Source organism: Phyllopteryx taeniolatus, chromosome 17, assembly GCF_024500385.1.
Source record: "Phyllopteryx taeniolatus isolate TA_2022b chromosome 17, UOR_Ptae_1.2, whole genome shotgun sequence".
Lineage (NCBI taxonomy): Eukaryota > Metazoa > Chordata > Actinopteri > Syngnathiformes > Syngnathidae > Phyllopteryx > Phyllopteryx taeniolatus.
In genome coordinates, this window is record NC_084518.1 from 14,106,808 (window position 1) to 14,123,109 (window position 16,302).

Sequence of the window (16,302 nt, forward strand, 5' to 3'; positions counted from 1 at the left end):
GATGGATGACTCCCTAAATGAGCTACCCCTTCATTTTGACTTATGGCCATAAAATATCACCCGTTCTCCCTGCTGCGATTTTATTACAGCCTTGAAACAAAATTTCAAAGTACCATGGAGATGTTTTTTTTTTTAATTTATTTATTTTTTTTGTAGTTGTTGGCCATATCATCTGGAATTATGAATGAAATATGATTTGTTTTTCTTACCTCCCCCAAGGAAATATTCATCTCTACAAGACTTAACAGACTTAACAAGACTTAAGCTATTTATGTGAAACTGTCGAGGCATGATGCATGGAGCAATGAGTAAGCGTTTCAATTTTCCGTCCATTCGTTTTCTATAGCCCTTGTTAACGTTATCCCAGCTGACTTTGTGCAATTAAAACGGGATACACCTTGGAGTGGTCACTAGCCAATTGTACATAGTACATATAGACAAACAACCATTGACACTCATATTCACACCAGGAAGCCGGAGTACCCACGCAAGCACTAGAAGAAAATGCAAAGTACAAGGAGGGCCTGAGCCGAGATTCGAGCCTCTCGACTGTGAGCCAGACGTGCTAACCACTACTTCACCGTGCCGCTGACCACATTTATACGAGTACGGGGCTTACGTGTAGAGGCTTACAATTTGGTGACAACCCTTGTAAATTGTGATAAAGTACTTTAAAATGCTTATTGTAAAAAGGTCTACTTCTCGATAGGTGACATATTTGGAAGCGTTTATGTCTGCTATTGTGAAACATTAGACCCTTTTACACTGTTCCGAAAAGCCAGCCTCACTGTACGACATGAATTTGTATTGGAGACTTTGTTTTCCTAACATCTTCTTCTCACTTCTCTCTCTGTTGTGTCAGGTCTGTCTTCGGCCAAGAGGAAGTTTGCTGACTCCCTCAACGACTTTAAATTCCAGTGTATTGGGGACGCTGAGACGGATGATGAGATATGCATAGGTAAGCTATATGTGTTCAAAGAATCTGTGTCATACAAACTCTCATTTTTTTCCTCAGGAAAGAAACAAGTAGTAAGTGTAACTATCCCCAGTTCAGAGATGCTAATGTTCACACACAGACATTAAAGAGTTAACTTGGAGCCCGTTTGAACTCTGTTGCTAGCCAAAACAACAGCGCCTTCAGAAGCAGGTAAACAGTCCGTCCAGTGAGCGCCACGTTATAGAGGGTGCAACCCACCCTACTATATGTCGCTGTTCCGAGAAGAGTGTTAGCTGCATATGAACTATTCTTTTTTGTTTTTGCTCTTTTTCCAAAACACTATAATCCACCCATCTAGCCATCCATTTTCCATGCTGCTTGTCCTCATTAGAGTCACGCATGAGCTGGAGCCTATACCAGCTGACTTTAAGCCTGAGGTGGGGTACTCCCTTGACTGGTCATCTGCCAATCGCAGGGCACACATACTGTAGATAATCAACCATTCACACTTGCATTCATCATTATTATCCTTTTAAAAGCTACATTTTTGACAGAGCTCTTGTATTGACTGTCATTAGATAATGCAGGTGTACTTAATGGTTTGGTTCGTGACTGTGCATACAGCACACAGTGTCGGTTTAGGATGACATCAGTTTGTCATTGTGTAATCATGTTTCTAAAGAGGGTCATTGTGTACTGTGCGGTCAGTCGATGTGGAGCCTGTTGGTCATTTGACTTACAGCAGACATACAGTACTGTACTAGTCTCCTTGTCACCACAAGTCTGATCATATACAAGCGAAAGATGCAAACGTTAGTGGTCGCATAAGCTTATACGATGCCATTAAAGTTAATGTACACGACATGCAAACATAGTCAACATGGACTTCATGTGGTCTTCTGTGATAAAACACACAAAGCATCTGGAGAAACATGCTGAGTTGGACCCAACCCTGACATGAAAGTCAATGCTATTGTTTTGCATTGAGAATTGCATCATTACTCATTCCATGAACTCACCAAGGCCTCTTTTGGCGTCTGTGGAAACATGTAAGCAGCAGTCGCCACACCCTTTGTGTGTGTGTGTGTGCGTGCGTGTGTGTGCGTCTGTGTGTGTGTGAGTGCATGTGCACAACCCACCCACTGCTCTTGTTTGACCATCTCCAGCTATCTTGCCCGAACAGCTTGCAGGCCGAGCAGGGCCTACATTTTTTAAAATTTAGTGTTTAGGATATTATCACACATACAGTGGATATTAAAAAGTCTACACACCCCTGTTGAAATGGCAGCTATATATTGTTATATAACCAAAAGAACACCCAACCTACAGCAAAGCATGGTGGTGGCAGTGTCATGCTTTGTGGCTGTATTTTCTGGAGCTAGGGCCTTGCTCAAGGTGGAGGAATTACGAACAGTTCCTAATACTCGTCAGTGTTAGCACCAAACTTTCAGGCTTCTGTAAGAAAACAGAAAAAAAAATGTCACAAAAAGCCTACAAGAACAGCTAAACTTGATCTGTGGTGAATCAGAGGCACCTTAAATGGTGGCAGATGTGCGCTGTCTCCAATTCTACATGAGTTTGAATGTGATTGGTTCATTCTGAACACAGCCACATTCCCAGTTATAAGAGGATGTGCTCACTTGTGCAACCACACTATCTCTGTTTATTTTTATTTTCCCTCTCAAAAAAAAAAATCTATAGAATTGTACAGGTTGTAGATAACATTAACAGTGGGAAAAGTTTTCATATGATTCTGCTTGGTCTTATTTTTTCTTATATCACAAAAACCTGGCAAATGAATGGGGTGGGTGTTGACTTTTTAGATCCATTGTAGGCTCTATGGCGTTCTCGAACACATTGTTATCATAACCAAAAGTGAGAAAAGTGCATTGCCAACCAAGTATATCTTCCTTTCAATATACTACGATATTGTAATCGTAGTAATCAATCAATTACTACGTGATTGATTGAGTGACTGACGGAGCTGAGCAGAACTATGAAAGTGTTTTATTAAAGGTTATATTCATTTTAAAGCATTCCGAAGTTCTGATGATTTGTACTTGGATGCAACTTTAAAGGCAAAAGCGGTAACAAACTGTTGAGTTTCTGTGCTGCCTCATGGCTTTTAATGGAATCTGTTCAAGGTCCAAGGGGAGAACTGGAACACTTTTATTCCTGCTACCTCCCGCATGTTCTCTAATTTTCCACAATTTTCCTCTCCAGCCAAGTCTCTTCAGGAATTTGCAGCTGTCCTACAAAACCTGGAGGATGAGAGGACACGGATGGTAAATTGTCTGCCATAGACGTAATCAATACCGTTTAGTCTATAACACTGTATTTATATACTATACTATTGATGATATGTGCTCATCAATTTGACTTTGGCGCATGATTCGCATTGCATGTTTTTGCACGGTGTGTGTGTGTCCTCAGATTGAGAACGCCAATGATGTGCTCATTATGCCTCTGGAGAGGTTCAGGAAAGAGCAAATCAGTGCAGCTAAGGTAAGCCTGGGCGGCCTTTGTCACGAACAATACATCAGCATCCGTCACGTTCGTGCACAAATCAATAAAGAACCTTTTAGCGCTGTTAGAGAGCTGGCCTGACGTCCGCTTTGCTAATATTGTTATGTAATATTGCCAGTACCTCATTCTCTGAGGCTTAGAGGCTGGTTACAAAAGTTACTGGTGTAAGGCCAGTTCCCGTGTACACATGCCAAATGTAGGAGGGCAGCAACATTTCTAATAATAATTATTAATGCTACTTTTTAGAGTTGCCACGGCTGCCTCGTTTGCCCCTCTCCTACCTGTTTAAGAATTCCTGTAAAGATGGATGTTGCGAAGACAAAATTCAACTCACACACACACAAATGACTACTGACCAATGCCATCCCTGAGCCTGTCAATGCAAATAGTTATATCATTTTGTTGTACACGTTTTTGTTAAATATTTTATTTCTGAATGTATGTTATATACATTTTAATGTAATTAAATGCATTCATTCTTTTTTTAATAAGATAGAAGCATTTGAATCAAACATTTTACATTCAAATTGATGTATTAAATGTGATTAAATGCATTTAATTCCAAAATTGGGTATTATTATTAACAAGCTCAACATTCTTTATCATACTTTTATTTCTACATTGAAAGAAATGTAATGTAATTAATTGCATTTATTTACAGTATACTTTGTAAAAAAAAATGCTAAATTGATACAAACTTAAATGGAAATGCTGTATTTAAGTGTAATAAACATTTTAATAAAAAAGACTTAATTAAAAGTAATTTTTTAAAATTATATATTTGATTAAATAATATATAAAATGTTTAAGTAACATATTACTGCTAAAGTGATTAAATTGATTTCATTCTAAATCATCTGTAATTGTAATTAAATGCATTTACAGTACAGTATTTACAAGCCACCTGATATAAACAACCACAATGTATCCCACAAATGTCTTCTAAAATTCCAATGTTGAAGTAGATTAATTAGCTTTGCATTTTTTTGTGTGTGCGTGGTGTTGGTTAAGTAGAAAAACTTCAACAACCCAGCAAAAGAAAAAGCCACAATAATTAACATATTATTAATCTTTCACTGACAGACAAACAAAGACTGAGTTGAAAGGGCAGCATTTTAATTTTAATTTTTTATTTTTTTTTGCAGCTCTTGTGTTAGATTGTGGATGTGTGTCTTATGTTTTGGTCATTAAACGGCTTCAATCATCACCACTCTTTCAGGCTACAAGCATTCATATACAAGCAAGCAAAACGTTTAGTCCTCCAGCTGTACAAGCATTCATTTACTACCTCCCCTAAATGACATGCAACTACATATACAACATTCCTAGCTTTTATCATGCATGCACACATTTAGTACACAAATAAGCTGCCCATCTCCTTTCTCTGCGCCTGTGGTCTCAATCAAAGCATCACAACATGACCTGCTTAGAAGTTAAATAATGCTGACATAATAACCCAAAATAATTCCCCGAACAGGGAGTGGGGCGTGTGTGTGCTTTTTTAGGCGCAGGAGCTGCCTTGTGGCATCTTGTCACAGTGAGTGTACAGCACATCTTGGTGTCCCCCTTTGCAAACATTAGACATGATTTATACTGACAATTCGCTGGTCACTAGGCACTTCTGCCGGAAGTATGTAAAGGGGGGCCTTGACTTAGGAGTTTAATTTGTTCCATGACCACACTCGTACCTCAAAACACACATATGTCACATCATCTTTCAGCAATGAAATGATTGGAAATGCCAGTTCTAGAATCAGTTCTAGCCCTGCCAAAAACATCAACAAAAATGTTGTTTTTTAAATAAGAAAACTAGCACTCTAAAATATTGTACTTTATAAAACATCCAGTAATGCTAGTATAATACATCCATTCATAATAAACAAAGAAGAGTTTCACAACTAAGTGACTCAGTAAACTGCAGTAATACTGTATTAGTCGTTTTTTTGGAGAGGATAAAGAAAATATGCCTGTGAGGATTATTACATTGTCCGTTGACATATGTTGCTGCACCGTTTGTGTTCAAATATCCATTGCTTAAAGGATTATAACTACCGGAACATAAATGCTAGTTTCGCTAGCCAGTGTATAGTGTTTTGGATTGTTTGTTAGCGTTAAGCGTAATTTACGTGTTTTGATTAAATACACAACGGCTAATTCTCTTTGTCTTATGTTTCAACTTCAACTTGGAATGGCAATAAATAGTTTGAAACAAGCATTTGACACCTGTTTTTTTTTTTGAAGGGTTGTTCATATATCTGCTGCTTGTCGTGAAGTTCCCTGCCGCAGTCTAGCGCTCGTTTTCTCTTCCAACTCAAGACAAAAGAAATTAGCCGAGCGACCGCTCATAACTCGAAAAACTAAAAACTAAATAAAAAAATGGGGTCACTCATAACGTGGGGTACCACTCTATTTATCGGTTATCCTTTGCCTTAAATATGTCAGATTTTATAAGCCCCCCTTGTATATTCATTAGCCATGTGACCCAGAAGAGTCACCACAGGGGTTCCTCAAATATGGCTGAACGCATTTCCCCCTTGACAGCAGGTCATGATTTGATCGCAAGATGGCGGGCAGATTAAGGAGCCATCGCACGTAATCTCGGCGGTGAGGCCATCGTGAGCGCTAATCCCAGTTTAGCCCCGAAAGGAGTGACATCTTTTGCTCAGCACACGCTTCTCACCTTGCCCTAAGGTCTCCCCCACTTGGCAAAGCTTCAGCGGTTGATAAAGACTATATTTAAAACACGCTGGGCTGTTTTTTTCATCCGGTATTTTGAGCATGACGGTTATTCTATGGCAGATTACAGGGAAGGCAAAGCCCCATGCAATGTACTTTTAAGATTTATATCCACTGGTGCACATAAATGTGATGAAAAGTTCAGTACTGTTCGTTATCACCCTCTCTTGACTTTTGTAAGCCATGTGTACTTGATAGGACTTCAGGAATTTATAGGAATAGGAATACATTGCTCTCTGCTGGCTGATTTAAGGAAGTACTTCTAATTCAATTCACCCCTGGAAAGTTTTCTTTACCCAATGATTTTAGGCAAGGGTTCTCAATCTTTTTTCTTTTTACACAATGTGCTACCTAAAATAATACTTAGCTGTCCAAGTATCACTGTATTGACCCACATTAAAATGCAGTAGCATAGTAGATCAAGAGTTCATGAAAAACAATGCAGAGGTTTTATTCCTAAAAAAAAAATCTAAATGTATGAAGGTAAAAGTTGCATAATAATTGTACCTGAACAAATGTTTGAAAACAGTTCGAAAGATTACATGCAAAAGTATTGTACTTAAAAGTAAAATACAACTGAACTGTACGTAACAAACACACTGTACTAGATTTTAAAAAAGGTTCAACATTAATGTGTTATTATGTACAGTTTGAACATTCAATTTTGTGATTCTTTCGCGTACCACTGAAGGGAGCCTGCATACCACACTGAGAATCACTGATTTAGAGAATAAATATTTTTTTAAATTATCATGGGGTATGCTTTTAGTCTGTTGTTCTTTAACTGATAACTGTGAGAAGGAGTCCTTTTCTTTTTTTTGAAGGGAGCCTTCCTCATCTCTGATCTGTCACCCAGCTGTTGACTAACCCTCCTTCTTTCTCGGACTTTATACTTGTTGTTAAATCTGTTCGGTGAAGTACCTGTGCCAGGAACAATGAATAATTTTATTTTTACTGCACATGCCATGTTTTAGAATTTACAAGGAAAAGGCAGTTTTGTTTGAGCAGAGCCAGCAAATGAAATGCACTGGAAATAAGGGTGGCAATAAGAAGCAGCACGATGTTGTAGAGGTTAGCGCTTCCGCCTTACAGTCGAAAGGTCATGGGTTGAAATCTTTGCCGTTCTGGCCGTGCTTGTGTGGGTTTCTGTGGGGACTCGACATTCCAAAAACATGCATATTATGTTCACTGAAGTCCATATTTCTGAATGTACACTACAGTAAGTATGAATGTTTGTCTGTATACCCTACAATGGGCTGGGGACCAGTCCAGGGTGTACCCCGCCTCTCGACCAAAGTCGGCTGGGATTGGCTCCAGCTCACGTGACCGAGAACCGGATAAGCGCTATAAAAAATAGATGGACGGTTGTCTTCTGATAAGAAATATTGACAACAGCACATGTATAGTATGTTCGTCTTCAGTCTCTGCGCTTTATCATCCATCTGTCACGTAATGACAGATGGATTCATGAAACAGCCTATTATTTAACAGACAGCTGTGCTCCCCTGAGCTGCACAAATACAGTAAATCACATCGCAGCCGGTCCAAATTCACATCACGCTTTTCCTATGCAGCGCAAAAAAAACTTGCCTGTTTCCTTTAACTTGCCACAACATTAGGCAAACCAGCACATGCAAAATAATAATAATGCTCCGTTATTTATTGATATTGTCTTTCAGGTTTTACTTACAATGTGATTACTTTGAGCGCAGTAATAAGCACAATATTAAATGAATAGCTCTCTGACCACTTTGGCCACTTAGAGTTCATGTGAACAGAAAGCCGGTGAATGTAAACAAGCATTGTTTTTGTTACGGTGAGTTATGCATGAATGCTAACCCTCAAAGACAGCAGTTGTATTTAATTTGTCCATCACCACGTCTGTGTGTGTTTTTTTCCACAGGACGCCAAGAAAAAGTATGATAAAGAGACAGAGAAATATTGTGCAGTACTAGAGAAGCACATGAGTCTTTCAGCAAAGAAGAAAGAGTCGCATCTGCATGAGGTAAGAAGATTTATTTTTTTCTTTCTAACATAGTGTATGTCTCATAATACAACTGTGTCATCTGTCTTTTTGGTCTCGTTCTCTGCAGGCGGACAACCAAGTAGATAACGTGCGGCAGCATTTCTATGAGGTTTCTCTGGAGTACGTTTTCAAAGTGCAAGAGGTCCAAGAGAGGAAGATGTTTGACTTTGTGGAGCCTGTAAGACTCTTTGAATTTTTTATGTCCACGGGCAGTGCAGTAGATATTCACCAGATACTTTATTAGGTACACTACATCACGTGTTAAGTTTGTTTGCTCCCTCAAGTTGCTGGCCTTCCTGCAAGGCCTGTTCACCTACTATCATCACGGCTACGAGCTGGCGAAGGACTTCAACCACTTCAAGACGGACCTCACAATCAGCATACAAAATGTAAGGTCACTCGTGTATGCACAAAAAAATAAATAAAAACAATGTGTGATTACCATCTTTTTCTTTCTTCAGAGTAGAATTAGAATTGGAAGAGTTTCATTTAGACTTTTTTCCTATCTTTCCTCTTTTATACTTTTTTTTCCATTCTTTTTTTACACTTTTCCTTTTACCCATTTGTCTTTTTTCCAAATTTTTATCTTGTTTTCCTCCTTTTTAAATTTTTTATTATTCCATTGATAGAATATGGAATTGGAGCAGTTTTTTTGTCATTTTCTTTTGCTTTTGATTTTTTCATCTTTTATCCTTTCATGTTTAAGTTTCTCTTTTACCATTATTTTTTAAAATTATTTTCCAATTTTCCTTTCCTTTTAAAACTTTATTGTCTTTAAATAATTTTCCCCCTCATGTGCTTTGGGATTCGAACCGTGGTCCTAAGAACTGTGTGAGGTCGATGTGCTAACCAGTCGACTACCGTGCCGCCTGTGTCAAAGCAAAAAAAATAATATTTTTTTTTTAAAAAGGCTTGTATCTAAAGTCACTCGTCTCTTAATTAAGGCACCATTGTATAAATGCAAGTACGCACACACACACACGTACACACACCACACACACACGCAGCAGTACTGAAAGAACATCAGCGCAGAAGTGGCATGTCAGACATTGTGTGATTGCATATAGCTTGTTTGCATGCACGTTTCCCCGTTTCCTCTGTGCTTCACATTCAAGACTCTCTACAAAGCTGGTTTTGTTGGAAGACAAAGATGCAGCCCTCCCATCTGGTTACAAATTAATTCCACTGTCCCATTACAAGACTCAATTCCCCTTTTCTTTTTTTACATTTTTTAATATCTTTAATATTTAATGATCTTTAATATGTTTGGTATGCCGTGTATGAAATTGTATTTTTGAGTATGAAATTGTAAGTGTTTTTACCCCCCCCCCCCCCCCCCGCACTGCCCTCCCGTTTTCCTCTAATTTTCTCCCTCCTTTCCTTTTTACTCTTTGAAATTTTTTCCAAAGAAAAAGACTGTCAAATGCTGCAGTGAAGCATTGACCTTGCAGAAGTGTCTTTAAGCACGTGCCTAAAGTTGATTTCACTCACTTTTTGCATACAGACGCGGAATCGTTTTGAGAGCACGAGGTCCGAAGTGGAGAGTTTGATGAGGAAGATGAAGGAGAATCCACATGAGCACAAGAGTATCAGCCAGCACACGATGGAGGGATACCTGTATGTGCAGGAGAAGCGTATGTACCAACACAAGCGCACGCACACATTCAGACACACCCTCCAAACAAACAGCAGCTGAAACAACCCATAATCAACATTTGCTTGCCGCAGTCAAGGCTGATCTGTTTGAGACATGACAACAGTTTCCATCCACGTTGATCGTCATGGAAACATGTTGAAATTTTTTTTGGGAAGCCTTGAAGTAATTTCATGGCAATTAAAACACAACAACAATATAGTAGAACCTCCAAAGTCAAATGCCCAAGAAATGGTACAATTTGAAGTTCAACTAAAGTTGTTTTGGTGTGATTTCACCACAGAAGGGTACAGTGACGCAAAGAGGAAAGACTTGACAATACCCATAAAAGCAGAAAACGAAAGGGTATAGCTGCACAGTACAATATGCAGAATTCTATGAATAATTTAGTATGAATTATGAACACAAATGGATTATAACATTGACAGCATATACAACATAGCTGACGTGCACAAAAATGGCCAAAGAAGCCTTGCCAACATACGAAAGGCTAAGAGTTTTATGTTTCATAGTTGTATCATAAACCGGATAGCTTCTCTTTAAACTTGTATGATAGCTAGTAATGTTAAAATCTTATTTAATACATTGTGTGTACAGTAAGCCTGTAACAATACAGTATCGAAAACAGAAATTGCGATACTCTTAAGACACGAAACTGTGTCACCTTGGAAATAGCAGAGTCGTGACATGCCCCTTCCAACGCTCAAATCTGTTAGCACTAACGCTAATTCAACTATGTGCGACCCTTCAAGCTCATTTAGGTCAGCAGCAGTATGGGAGCATTTCGGCCACCCAGTTGAGAACAGATGGACCTTGCGTCGTCGTAGCTGTAAATGCTTCTAAAAACACATTGAACATGTTAATGCACCTTCAGACACACCTTCCCAAAAATCATTTTAAGTGGGACCGTCGGTCAGAAACGGAGACGTGAATCAAATCTTAACTTTGCTGTATCGTTACAGCCTTACTGTTCGATTATTAAAGGTTTTACGATGACAACAGTTTAAGCATGGAACAAAATCATTCACTTTATATCATGTTCTTATGGGAAAATGCTTTGATTAATCCAATAGAATGGTATGGTTCCAACTTTGTGGGCTTCACTGAAGTAGGAAAACAAACAAGCAAAACATGCTGACTGTTGAATGAATGACTTGATGGATAGTGCATGTTATTTACTCATCCCTCTCTCACTCTCAGGTTCCTTCGTGTCTACCTGGGTGAAGTACTACTGCACGTACCACAGGGAGCCAAAGCGGATCACCATGGTCCTATTTGACCCCAAATCGGGGGGCAAAACTGTGAGTAACGCCACTTAATCAGAGCCTGATTTCTCTGCACACTTTGCCCTATCCGCCGTGGCACAGTGCCACTGCAGCAATGTAAAGTTCTGACTCATCCAGCGTGGTGTTTTGGTAGCGCACAGTCATCCCTGTACAGACCCATTTAAAAATAAGTGTTATCGTCAGAGAACCATAGAAATACTGTAAGTGCGTAAGCAGAATGACTCCCAACTGCAGGTTTTCACCTATGCACCGGTTGAGCCACAGCTGATACAAGTTCAGGCCTGATTGCTGGAGAAACAACTATGCATTTTGCACAAGTGGTGGAAAAGACAAATTCCACCATAGCCGGGATTTTTCGAGGTCGCTGTATGATCGGAATAAGGGGGACCAAGTCGTCCCTTAAGTATTTTTCTGCGGTTAGAGGTAGCATTTGAGTCATAAGATAGCCGTGAAGACCCCTTCGTGTGTAGTGAAGAGTGGAATGCTGGGATAGCAATGTTTGACACCCGACACCCGCTTCTTCCGGCCTGTTGTGTTGAAAGCAATTGTCACTGGCCGACAAGTATCTTAATTGTATGATTACAGGATTTCTTTCTTACAAAGCGTTTGGTGTTCAGATGTAAACACAAATTAAAAAAAAAAAGGAAATGTATGTATTAAATAATATTGTTACATTAAATCAATTGTAAACGTATTCTCCATAAATAAACATAAATTGCCCAACTTTAATTAACATGAAAAAATTAAATATGAAACAATGAACAATGGAACAAACAACAAAAATGGAAACATATCCATCCATTACTACGGCGCTTATCCTCACGAGGGTTGCGAGTGAGCTGGAGCCTATCCGAGGTGACTTTGGGCGAGAGGCGAGGGAAACCCTGAACTGGTTGCCTGACAGCCACAGGGCACATCTCGACAAACAACCGTTTACACTTACTTTCGCACCGATTAGCAATTTTTGTCTTCAATAAACCTAACATACATGTTTTTGAAATGTGCAAAGAAGCATGACTTTCCACCGTGCCACCCATGTAGAACCATAATTGATAATTGATAATTGATTTGATTTAAAGGACCACTTTTTTTGTCTTGTTGTCAGGGTGAAGAGGAGAGCTTCATACTCAAGTCCTGCACCAGGAGGAAGACAGACTCGATTGAAAAAAGATTTTGCTTTGATGTGGAGGCTGTGGACAGGTTAGAGTTAAGACCTCAAGTGTATTGCAGTAAACTTTCTGTACACACGGGGGTGCCACTACTCTATTTATTTCGGGTTTAAATTTTTTCGTGTACGTATACTCTGTCGCTGGTGTATGGCCCTGAAATTTAGAAGGCAATTTTAATTTGTCATTATATAAAGTATATTTTGAAGTTTATTTGTACAAGTCCAATGCTTTTGTGCTTTTTGTTTTTCTATTCTTGTGCATTTAGGCCGGGAATAATCACCATGCAGGCTCTGTCAGAGGAAGACCGCAGGCTGTGGATGGAGGCCATGGACGGGAGAGAGCCGGTACGTTGCCACGGTTACCATGAGGTGCACAACAACAAGATAAAGCGGGAATGAATTCTCATGCTGAGTTTAAAGCCAATGAAAAAAAAAATTTAAATGTAAAATGTAAAGAGAGGGCGGCACGGTGAACGACTTGTTAGAGCGTCTGCCTCGCATTTCTGAGGACCGGGGTTCAATCCCCGCCCCCGCCTGTGTGGAGTTTGCATGTTCTCCCAGTGCCTGCGTGGGTTTTCTCCGGGCACTCCGGTTTCCTCCCACATCCCAAAAACATGCATGGTAGGTTAATTGACAACTCTAAATTGCCCGTAGGTGTGAATGTGAGTGCGAATGGTTGTTTGTTTGTATGTGCCCTGCGATTGGCTGGCAACCAGTTCAGGGTGTACCCTGCCTCCTGCCCAATGATAGCTGGGATAGGCTCCAGCACGCCCGCGACCCTACTGAGGAGAAGCGGCTCAGAAAATGGATGGATGGATGGATGTAAAGAGAGTTCATTCCAAAATGCAGCTCCAGCAACAGAAAAAGCTCTCTCCCCTCTGAGCTTCCGCTAAGATCTCAGCACCTCCAAAAACATCAGGTCAGCTGGCCTAATGCACCGGGCAGGAATGTAAGGATGGAACAGCTCACACAGATAATGCGGGACGAGACCGTTTAAATATTCAAAAACTAATAAAAGAATTGTAAAATAAAAAGGCAACCAGTGGAGGGAGGCCAGAATGGGAGTTATGTGCTCCCTCTTACGTGTTCCAGTTAAGAGGTGAGCAGCAGCATTTTGAGCCAACTCAAGACGCTTCATTCCGAAATAAAGTGCATTACAGTAATCCGATGCGAGAAGGGCATACAGTACTGCTGCTGCTCAAGAACAGGTATCACTTTTGCCGGCTGCCAAAGATCAAAACAAACAAAACAAAAAACTGGTCTTAATTACTGCACTAATTTGCTGATCTAATTTAAAATCATGGTACATTTTACAACCCAAGTTTGAGACTGTTTGCTTTGCATGAACAAGGCCGGTAAACTCATTTACACAATGAGCAAGGTCAGACTGCACACTTTTCATCTTACCGATATGTGAGACTGTTTTGGTTAGCAATGATGTTCGTATGGATCCAGCGAATCAGAATGAAAAGGACAATTATGGAGTAATGCAGAGAAACAGGAAGAACCGAGGCAGAGTGGACTGAACGAAAGAGTTGTATCGCTTCCCAGAACTAAAAATGGAGCAACCACGTGTCAGAGCCTAGCGAAATGCTAATCTCAAGATGCGGTCTCCACACTCATTTTTGCAGAGGGATCAAGTTTTCATACTTTTCTTGACTGTTTTCTGCCTTCTTAGGTGCTGCTGTTTTGGTTGACAACCTAGTTCACATGGGCTAGGCAGTTGGCTCTTTAATGACCATGCGGTTTAAACAGCAGACATTTCTTAAAGTCTCTGCGCCATTTGCACAATGGTCACTGCACCAGACAATTGTTCTATTAGTCATTTCAAACCGCACTAATTGCTCGAGGAGTCAGCATCATTTCTCACAATTGTCAAAAAAAAAATTATGGTACCGGCATTACGACTTTACTGGTAACCTTTTATTGCTCAGTGATTGTGTTTTTATGTCTCAAAAGTATTCTCTGTCAATTGACTGTCTGTTGTTGTACTAGAGCAGCTCCAACTACCGGAGACAAATTCCTTGTGTTTTTGACATACTTGGCAAATAAAAATGATTCTAATTCTGATTCTGAAACAATAGATTATCTGAACTGAGACAGAGTTACTACCTGTCCCCCCCCCCCCCCCCCCCCCCCGAGCTTTCCGTTTCCACGGCAACTGAAGTTAAAACGCCTGACATTTATGTATCTTGCTCAGTGTCTGCACTGCATGAATCCCAGAGAGTGCATTAGCGGCTTCCCATTTAAAAACTTACTTGCATTTGTGGAGTATAATTCTAAACATTAGAAGTAGAAAAAACTAACACATGGTACATTATGTATCCAATATACTACCTAACTTTTTTTTTTTTTTAATCAATGTTCTATATTTAGGTGTACAATCTCAACAAGGACAACCAGACGGAAGGCAGTAAGTTGCATTTTGTGTTTACATTTTGTTGTATCTTTTAGCTGAAAATGACACAAAAGTGACGAAGGACGCTGTGAGAATTTCGTAGCGAAAAATAAGACACCATTTCACAATTTTAGTAATATTGTTTTAAATATTCATATCCATTACAATTTTGTGGAAATGCAACATCGATTGTTCGAGCTATATATTAATCATCATCCATATGAAGGCAGGACTTTTTAATACTGTATAATAATGCTTTTGAACTACAGATTTGCTGGCGTGCCTAAATGTAACCAGCAAACGCAGCTTGTTTGCATAGTAGATTGCTGGGACAATATTCAATTAGACTGTGTAATCGGTATTGTATTTTGTTTGTTTTTCCACTAATTCTAATGTTCTCTTTCCCTCCCTCCATCAGTGGCCCAGCTGGACGTGATTGGGTTCAATGTGATGAAAAAATTCATTTATGCAGTGGAGACTCGAGGTAGAGAGGAACCTGTTGCTGTAAAGACCACAATATCTCCCTTGCACATGCACACACATGCAAAAGCACGCGCGCGTGCACACACACACACACACACACACACACACACACACCGCTGCAACATAGACCTTTAAAATGACTAATGGGTTGAGTGCCCAAGTAGGCTACGTATACTCTAATTCAAGTGTCACAAATAAAGTTTTTGCTAACCCACATCGTGTAATCCAAACTTGTCAATCATGTTTTCAAATCATTTTTGCTCTTTTAAAACGTAATTATGGATGCGCTTGTGGCACCTATTGAAGGTTTATTTATTATTGTTTTCTGATCTGCTTCCAAAATTAACCCAGAAGAACGTGCAAGCTATGGATAAAGCTATGTGGATATCTGCTAACTGATTTGAATCCCTTGAAAGTCTGCTCCAATGTACTTTTTTTATCTGTTGTTATGAAATGCTGTACAGTTCTTTGTATATCTTATTAAACCAGGTAGCAAGCTGTGGTATGCTTTTTACACAAGCGATGTGGAACGAATGGCCTCATAGACATTTTTGGACTTCTTTTCAGGTATTGATGAGCAAGGCTTGTACAGAATCGTTGGCGTCAGCTCTCGTGTGCAGAAACTATTGAGCCATGCCATGGGTGAGCGCAAAAATAAACACAGTAAAAACACCCACGTTCACAAGCATGGATTTTTCAAAAAAAATTTTGTGGGCCCGCCACCTTTTTTTTTTCCTCCAGCAAACCAACAACTAAATGCATCAGTTCAAACACAGCACAATACTAAAAATCTAACTTTTGCAGTCTGTCTTTTGTAACTCACATCGAGCTCCTTCAACTAGTCCTCCATAGAGCTCTATAGACCCCACAAAGATAGATGGATAAGTATAGTCAAACACATGCTTGCTCAGAAAGTACTACAAGTATATAATTTTCCCGAGATTTAGTATTTTTATTGTTAACATTTTACAATGATGTGATAATTCTTATCCATCAGATCCAAAGACATGCGCTGATGTGGAGCTGGAAAACCCCGAGTGGGAAATTAAGACGATCACCAGTGCTATCAAGCACTATCTCAGGTATGT

At 39.6% G+C, this 16,302-nt stretch overlaps 1 protein-coding gene across 1 annotated transcript in view; it reads left to right on the forward strand.

The window, feature by feature from the left end:
• The window catches only part of LOC133467152 (rho GTPase-activating protein 26-like), a 72,456-nt gene that overhangs the window by 32,908 nt on the left and 23,246 nt on the right, over positions 1-16,302 (forward strand). Inside the window, exons 3-16 of the mRNA XM_061751672.1 lie at positions 863-958; positions 3,161-3,222; positions 3,371-3,442; positions 8,103-8,204; positions 8,293-8,403; positions 8,510-8,614; positions 9,730-9,859; positions 11,080-11,180; positions 12,271-12,365; positions 12,600-12,678; positions 14,710-14,746; positions 15,150-15,215; positions 15,782-15,856; positions 16,212-16,296. Of these exons, the coding sequence (XP_061607656.1) occupies positions 863-958; positions 3,161-3,222; positions 3,371-3,442; positions 8,103-8,204; positions 8,293-8,403; positions 8,510-8,614; positions 9,730-9,859; positions 11,080-11,180; positions 12,271-12,365; positions 12,600-12,678; positions 14,710-14,746; positions 15,150-15,215; positions 15,782-15,856; positions 16,212-16,296 (1,216 nt within the window). The remainder of the gene's footprint in view (positions 1-862; positions 959-3,160; positions 3,223-3,370; positions 3,443-8,102; positions 8,205-8,292; positions 8,404-8,509; positions 8,615-9,729; positions 9,860-11,079; positions 11,181-12,270; positions 12,366-12,599; positions 12,679-14,709; positions 14,747-15,149; positions 15,216-15,781; positions 15,857-16,211; positions 16,297-16,302) is intronic.